The 8,246-nt window shown below is 32.6% G+C and overlaps 1 protein-coding gene across 1 annotated transcript; it reads right to left on the bottom strand.

Annotated features, from left to right (window-relative positions):
• Positions 1 to 1,831: 1,831 nt before the first annotated feature.
• On the bottom strand, positions 1,832 to 4,754 carry LOC111637394. Its single transcript, XM_023382867.1, has 5 exons — positions 4,636 to 4,754; positions 2,981 to 3,202; positions 2,559 to 2,769; positions 2,455 to 2,487; positions 1,832 to 2,394 (listed from the first exon to the last, which is right to left on the bottom strand). Exons 2-5 carry the CDS (start codon positions 3,011 to 3,013, stop codon positions 1,832 to 1,834), a joined length of 840 nt encoding a protein of 279 aa, XP_023238635.1. The 5' UTR covers positions 3,014 to 3,202; positions 4,636 to 4,754.
• Between the last annotated feature and the right edge of the window lie 3,492 nt (positions 4,755 to 8,246).

Genomic DNA, 8,246 nt, shown 5'->3' on the forward strand with positions numbered 1-8,246 from the left:
TTTTTAATAATCGCAGAATTCGTGCTCTAATTGTCTTATTCTAAACTTATTATTTTTTTTTTTTTAAATGTTAAAAATCTTTCGAATAAATGATTAAATCGAATTTATTTCACATTGTATATGATCTAAAACTATTAATACACTAGTAAATTTAAATAGATCCTAAAAATTAGATTTTTTGCGTAACATATTTAAGTACTCCACATACAGAAACAGAACAGGAAAGTAGACACAGGCGTAATGATGTTGAAATTATTACTGGTTTAATTTAAAAAGTTAATATACTCGAGAATAATACAGGAAAGAGAAATTTAGCTGCGATAAATTTACGAAGGTTAGAATAAAGAAAGAATAGCTTTGTCACTTGTATTTCATTCGACGTTTAAAGAGAGATGTTAAAAAGTTGCAAGTATATTAGTTGTATTTTCGATTATCTCAGATTGGAGACAGACAGTACGTATATGACAATATTCTATTCTCCCAACACTTTCTTTAAAGTGTAGAGAGAATAGAAAGAAACCTATAAAAAAGTTTTGTATATACTGTACTTTCTGAGAATTTATTGCATATTAAATGGATTCTTTTGTCAACTGACTTTAATATTACTTTTATATCTGATGATAATTTAATATCTGTAACGTTATGTAAACGTTGTCCATGTCATGTCATTCACTAAATATGTTATTAGGGGCAGACAAATGAAAACGAGACAGACTATATAACAAGTGTGGCACTGAACTTGGTAGGCGTGTATATAGAAGTGCCCTCTATTGGAAATCAGGAAGGAACAGCGTGCACGTTCACCGCTGTGCCATTTTTCTGTTAGACGCGCTCGAAGTAAGGTTGGCGAGTCACGCGCGCATCCAACATCACTATGGAGGTCTGCTGCTTGTTGACTTTCTGGAACACGGCGCCACAATTAACGAACAGCGGTACATAGAAACTTTGCAAAAATTGAAGCGTGCCATCAAATCCAAGCACCCAGGAATGTTGACAGACAGCATCATTCTGTTGCAGGATAATGCCCACCCACATGTTACCAAGATTATTTTGACTACGTTGCAAAAGTTTTGTCCCAAATAGTAGTATGTCCCAGCGACATAGTCTTGTCCCAAATACGGCTTTGCCGTTTTAGTTGTTTTCTGATTAACGTAGTTCATTACGTAAGAAAACTAATCATTAAATTCTATTTAATATTACTTTTATTTGAAAATTACGAATGTGAATAAGTTACATTAGATACGCGCTTATGAGGTTTGAGAGTCACTGTAAATAAGTTAACCAATGTTTTTTTTTGTTTTTTGTAATACCTACAGCCATATACAAACACCTGTCAATTTGATGAGCCGTTTACCTTTTGACTGGGAATGTTGACGTTCACTGATTCTAATAAAAAGTAGGAGTCTTCGATTGCAAGAATGATTCTCGGCACCACAGAAAGATTGATTGAGACCCCCAAAAATTGACCTAATTATCCAAAGTGAATGCCATAAAAAATCTAAAATTTTAATATATTTTACATCCTTCAACTAAAATTACTTAAATTATAATAATCGTGATTAAAATCTTGGTATTACAATAAAGAACCGTGATTTCATACTTTTCAATATATAAAATTTTGTGGACAGTAAAACTCATACGTAGTTATTTACCCATTTTTTTTTATAGAAAAAATCAATTACAACGGCCCATTGAAAAGCACTGAGACTTTCAGTGTAGTCCACCTGCGGATAGGATTGAAATCTCTGATGTAGAACCAAAAACAATTGATATCAACCAAAAACAATTAAATGCCAAATTATAACAAAGCCGGTTTAATACAATAAATTTATTACCACCACACAAAAACCATTATTGTAGTACAGAGAATCAAATAGTCGTGCTCTATACGAGAATACTCTATTTCGCTTGGAATGATTGATAAATAAAACGGTAAAAAGTTATGAGTAACGTATTTCACTAAAGGAAAAATTTCTCTAAATGCTCGAGTTGTTGGATCCATGCACTCTGTACATGAGTCATGAAAAATATACGCGAAACATCTCTTCTGTACGATTTTGAGTTCACAATATTTCAGCCTTTGCAATTTCTCTTTGATAGTCGTATAACCAGTTTTACCTTCATAAATATAAACAGGAAAAGCATTCACTTTCTCATCATAAAATAATGTGAGCTTGTAAACATCACGGTGGTCTGAGAAATCTAGAAAATGTCCAGTTTCGTCTTCGAACGAATATACTGCAATATCTTTGTAAAAGATGACGCATTTTGTTTGATCGTCCGGTATATTATTTCTGTTGCAAACATTCTTTATTTCCTTTATCAAATCTGACTTGTCACGAAGTATAGATGCGTTTCCACGTACAGTGAACGAATAATTAAAAATATTCAAACCTGGAATTTTTGGAAACATTGATATTTGTATTTCGGTTGTTTCAATTGATGAATACTTACAATGTGCAGGAAAGGGGTTTGTAAAATAGTTTCCTAAAATTAAAAACGTCATTGTTATTAACAATTAATAAATAATTTCAAACTTACATGGTACAACTACTTACGATGCGATAAATGCATAAAGTAAATATGACTTGGAATTGGATCAAGTGTAATTTCTCCAAATCCATTAAGATCATCTGTAGACAAAACCATAAGTTTAGGTTCATCTTCTAAAATGAACCAATTGTATTGAAAATTATTGTCGAAACCAACGTAGGGACGTAGACTTTCCGATTCGTAGATTGCGGTGATTATTACATTAAGAGGGATTTTCTATTAAATAAATCAGAATATTTAGAGCAAATGTAAATTTACTTACATAATGTGATTAATGAAAGCTTATTTTACTGCAATTCAATTATTCTAAAAGTATTGTATAAATGTATTGACGTTAATGTTTTAACATCAATACATTAATAAATGGTACGTATAAATGTATGACGTTAATGACATTTAATCAACAAAATAATGTTATAATAATTACCCTTGTGATAATTGTTACTCGGTGATACATCATGTTTACGATAATATCTTTCCATTTGGTACACACTCGGCTGCATAAATCTAATTCTGCATCTTACAAGTATTCAAGTACATTGATTATTATTATTTCTGGCATTTCTGTGATTAAAGTGCAGTCAGGTGGCGATATTGCACCTATTTCCATTGTTTTTTCAAGTGTGGTTTCTGCCATTTTGGAATTCCTCTGCAAAGAAAAAAATAATTTATTCACTTACAAGGACAGGGCCAGATGTTCTGATTTCCGATTCAAACGAAACTTGGTGAACGTTTAGCTCTAAACACAAACAGCTCCTTGTCTAGATAATAAGACCCTTTTCTCAAACGTTTCCGATAAACGTGACTGTGAAAATTAATTGTTTAGTTTAAAAGTCTTCTGAAGTTTCGCTTCTTGTAACGGCGAGAGCCAAGTGCATAGTATACTACGCACTGGCGCTAAGCAATTCAAGTACACAAGTTTAAATTTTTTTTTATTAATGTGTTTTATTTTACCGTATGATTAGCATTGTTGTTACTATTATTATTCATCGCGTTTAAAGTTAAAAAACAGCACGAAACTTATTGAAAGCATGTATACAACATGAAATTACTGGATTCTCAAGTGATACTTCACTAACACAATTATTGACAATTGGTTTCACAATCATTCTAGAAAACAAACAATATCTAAAACAGATAATTTATAAAATATAGATTTCACACTGATCATTTTTGAAAACATACAGAAAATATTAAAATCATACAATATTATTCTTGCTGGCACATTGAACAAAACAATCAAAACTTTTTTAAAAATCAGAAAATAAATCTATAGAAAGACGGATATGATGTATAATAATAATTTAGTTTATATCTTCACTTGTACTTTACAACCAGATTGTTATTACGTTAATGAAACTGGAAAAAGATTAAAAATTAATATAACGGAGCATATATGAACTGTGACGTATAATTATACTAATACAGAAGTCGCCATTTGATCGTAATGGTTACGAGATCTCATCGGTCAACGTCAAAATTGTATATAGTTTTATCATTATATGTAATAAGGACTAGAGAGGGGCATAAGGCCCGAAATACACTTTCGTTTAAAAAATCTATATCTATATCTATATCTATATATAAAAATGGACGTGTATGTCCCTATATTTCACTTTTTCGCCAAAACTACACATCGCACGTGAATGGTGTTTGTATGTTGTAGTAACCCCAAGTCTCCATTCGTGCATAGGGGTGGTTGCGTCTCGATAGCTATAAGGGTGCGGGAGATATGAGGCTGAAAGTGGTTGAAAGTGGCTTTCTATTTCGAATGTTTTGTTCGAATTTGTTCGAATTAAATTCAAACATAAAATTCGAATATTGGTTCGATTATAGAACGATCGTAAACGTTCTAGAAACGTTGAAAATAGTTCGTTCGACTAAACGTAAAAATTCTCTAATTAGTCTGGAAACGGGGGACCTAATTCTTGCATTTTGTAAAAACGGGTAAGATTGGCTATAATGTAATTATATTAATCTTCACTACCGTTACTTTTTGCCCAGCGAAGTGGGTGCTTGTAACTAGATTCTAGATTACTTAGAAAAACAGTCTTTTATATATAAAGAAAAACTATTACATACAAATAATAAACCAGCGAAGCGGGTCCTTGCAGCTAGTAGAGAATAAAATCTGTTTTCATTGAAAGTAGCGTTCCTGGAAGGTAAGTTTTTGCGTAGCGAGTCTTATATTAAAATCCAAATAACATATAATTAAGACAGAAGACATTAAAAATCATGACATCATATCTGGTTTAGCAAAACGCAGTCTCTGTAGATGTATGTAACTGTTGCGTCGGCAATGCCCAAGTATGGATCGATATTACCTGAAGGGTTCGTACGCCAAGATCGTCACTTGGCAATATTTTTATTAAATGGCGATGAAAATTTTAGTTTTCCTATTTTGAAATTCGACATGAAATTGAATCACAAATCAGACTTCGGGAAAATTAGCAAAATATTAAACTTCCGTCCCGTGCACCACATACTTAGCGATTTCCTGACATCACGTGCCAAATTCGGGCGAAAAGTAAAACGTGACGTCGAGAACGGAAAACAGTTTTGTGCAATGGCGACCAGCATTTCTAGAGTGGGAGTTTATATCGAATGACAAAAATTTTGGGATGACAAACAATTGATAATTACTACAATCTGTATATATAAAAATGAATGTATGTGTGTCTGTCTTTCATGCATTATCACACCGTTTATCCGATTGCCATGAAACTTTGGGAAGTTGTTTAATATACTCCTGCGAAGGTTTGTGGCATAGTACGATTGCCATGAAACTTTGGAAAGTTTTTTAATTTTTTAATACACTCCCGCGAAGTACATTTATCCTACGATAGATGGCGCGCGTTTACACGAGCATTCGAGTAGTGTGTTCGATCGATTTCAAATTGTGAAGACCATTTCCCCCTTTCAAAAAATATCTCTATATATGCATTTGTTATTTACGATATTTGTAATAATTTTTGTTTAATCACTTTATTTCAACTTTTTTNTGTGTGTGTGTGTGTGTCCTTCATGCATTACCACACCGTTTATCCAATTGCCGTGAAACTTTGGGAAGTTGTTTAATATACTCCGGCGAAGGTTTGCGGCATAGTACGATTGCCATAAAACTTTGGGAAGTTTTATAATACACTTTCGCGAAGGTTTTTGGCATTTATCCTACGATAGATGGCGCGCGTTTACACGAGCATTCGAGTAGTGTGTTCGATCGATTTCAAATTGTGAAGACCATTTCCCCCGTTCAAAAAATATCTCTATATATGCATTTGTGAACTGTTATTTACGATATTTGTAATAATTTTTGTTTAATCACTNCCACGTGTAAAGAATTTTAAATAATTGTGAGTATTACAAAAGATTGTTTGGTGGAAGTTATAATTGTTGAATTTTAGATGTATATTAATATGAAATACACAATTTTAGGTTAAAATATAGATTAAGGATGAGGACGGTTTGCCCTCCCACTCCCTAATTTGTGAATTAAAACATGAAATAATTTTATAATTTACATAAAGAGAAAATGTAAGTGGATTTGTGATTTGGTTGTTTCATATAATTTAACATTGTCATGTTTTAATATTTCTTGTTTTTATTTGTACTAGCACTGAAGAGGGGTTGGGATAAATTAAACCAACCCGAAAGATATTTGTAGTCTAATGAAAAATAAAGGATAATTTGCTAACCAGAAATTGCTGTAGGATACGTCTACCAAAGTGTGTTTTTGGATTACAGAGACGAATTTACATTTGTAATATAATATACAGCATATATATTTAACATTTCATTTTAAAAGTGTTTACAAGAGTGTTTCCACTTAATCAGGCAATTTCTACCTTGGCAGTAAACAATACCAACAAAGTCTTTTGTCTAGAATTTGGTAAAAGTTTATCCTTACTTTATGGACCCTTTTTTTCTAATTTTGCTCTCTTTAGACATTTCTCTAGTAGACGTGTCCTAAACACATAGAATTATTTGGGGGAGACGCGTATATTAAGAGCTATAAGCGAAAACTGATCGGACTACTCTACCGACTGTGCACCGTGGAGGCCGCCATTGCTTAACCTTGTTCACATCGCGGAGTAACACGTTGGACGGCGGACGCTTACAATTCGTGTCACGTGACCTCGGTTAAACGTCATCAGTCACGTGAGTGGTGACGACGAAGCGAGATGGTCACGTGACNTTTGCTAGTTACATCTCAAATAATTTGGCTTACATAACAGCCTTTTTTCCTGTATTTCAAAAGTTATACAGAAACTGGAAACATTTGGACTAGAGGTAACAGTTCTTACTAGTAGTTTCCAAAGTCATGGCTGAAATGCAGAAACTAACTAGAGAAACAGGAGAATAATACAAAGAAAGTTAATACAAGTTCTTCAGAAAAATCCTGGATTTAAAACATCTCAAGATATTGACAAAATGTTTTTTGGTGAATTAGTTGTTGGTGAAATTGCTTCACAATATATGGAAATAGCTTATCAGAGATTCTCTTCTCTGACAATAGTCAATTTTACCAGTAAACTTGGAAAAGTATTTTGCAGTGAACTACACCTGTAAATATCTTTATGAAAATAACATCAGTCAATAAACAAAACTTTGATAAAAAGAGATTTTAATAATGTACTGTACTGTACATCTTGTGAAATACATAAAATATAGTTCAACTGTTATGACTGTATATTCTTTTACTTTATTTAACACTAGCAGACATCGCCACGCGTTGTTGTGGCTCAAAATGTATCTATTATAAATTTATAACATTTCCCCATGGGGGGGAAATTTTCGAAAAANTACCTGTATCCCCTCGAAACAAATTAACTCGGCCGGCTAACCTACCAACACACGTGTTATCAACTTAGTTTTGTTATTTCAGCGTTGTTAATTACGTAGACTGTCATGGCGGCTCATCTCTGATTCCAGCAGTGGGGACGCACGTTCTAACCTAACCTAACCTATTCTAATAATTTACCATAATTATTACCAATCAAATTATTGTTAATAATTATGGTAATTTATTAGAATAGGTTAGGTTAGGTTAGAACGTTCGTCCCCACTGATTCTTTTGTTTGCTGGAATCAGAGATGAACCGCCATGACAGTCTACGTATCTGAACATTTTTTCTTTCTCACAAAGGTTTGGAAAACACGTGTCTGTTGGTAGGTCAACTGGCCGAGTTAATTTGTTTTGAGGGGATACAGGTACTAGTTGAGATGTTGGTCGCCAGGGCGGCGCCACCATCTGGGATAAAGATTCACAAGTACCGAAGAAATAATTAAAATGTTTATTCTAAACGACTACCCAAAATGTATAATAAAAAAATGGATTAAGGAACTAGATAATGACAAACAACCAAAATTAATAGATAAAGAGAAAAAATTTATTAAATTAAAATATGTCCCAAAACTATTTGAAAGAATTAAAAATGTAATTAAAAATAGAATCAACTTAATACCGGAAAAAATAAATTCAACTAAAAAACAATTATGTTACAGAAAAGAAGAAAAATATGATATAACAGAGGAAAAAGGAATAGTATATTCATTTGATTGTAATTGTAATCCAAGAAAAACATATATAGGAGAAACTAAAAGAAAATTAAAAATAAGATTAAGTGAACATATCAGAGCAATTAAAGGAAAATATGCAAATTCGGCAGTATCGGACCATTGTAATTCAGAAGG

This window comes from Centruroides sculpturatus, unplaced genomic scaffold (assembly GCF_000671375.1).
Source record: "Centruroides sculpturatus isolate CEXI.00-Female unplaced genomic scaffold, Cexi_2.0 scaffold830, whole genome shotgun sequence".
NCBI lineage: Eukaryota > Metazoa > Arthropoda > Arachnida > Scorpiones > Buthidae > Centruroides > Centruroides sculpturatus.

Bases quoted from the DNA above. Each gene is read 5' to 3' on its own strand.
- LOC111637394 (XM_023382867.1), bottom strand. From the start codon at position 3,013: ATGATGTATCACCGAGTAACAATTATCACAAGG. The intron at 2,488-2,558 runs GTAAGTAGTTGT...TTTTAATTTTAG, and splicing joins CTTTATGCATTTATCGCATC to GAAACTATTTTACAAACCCC. The intron at 2,395-2,454 runs GTAAGTATTCAT...CAAAAATTCCAG, and splicing joins AAACCCCTTTCCTGCACATT to GTTTGAATATTTTTAATTAT.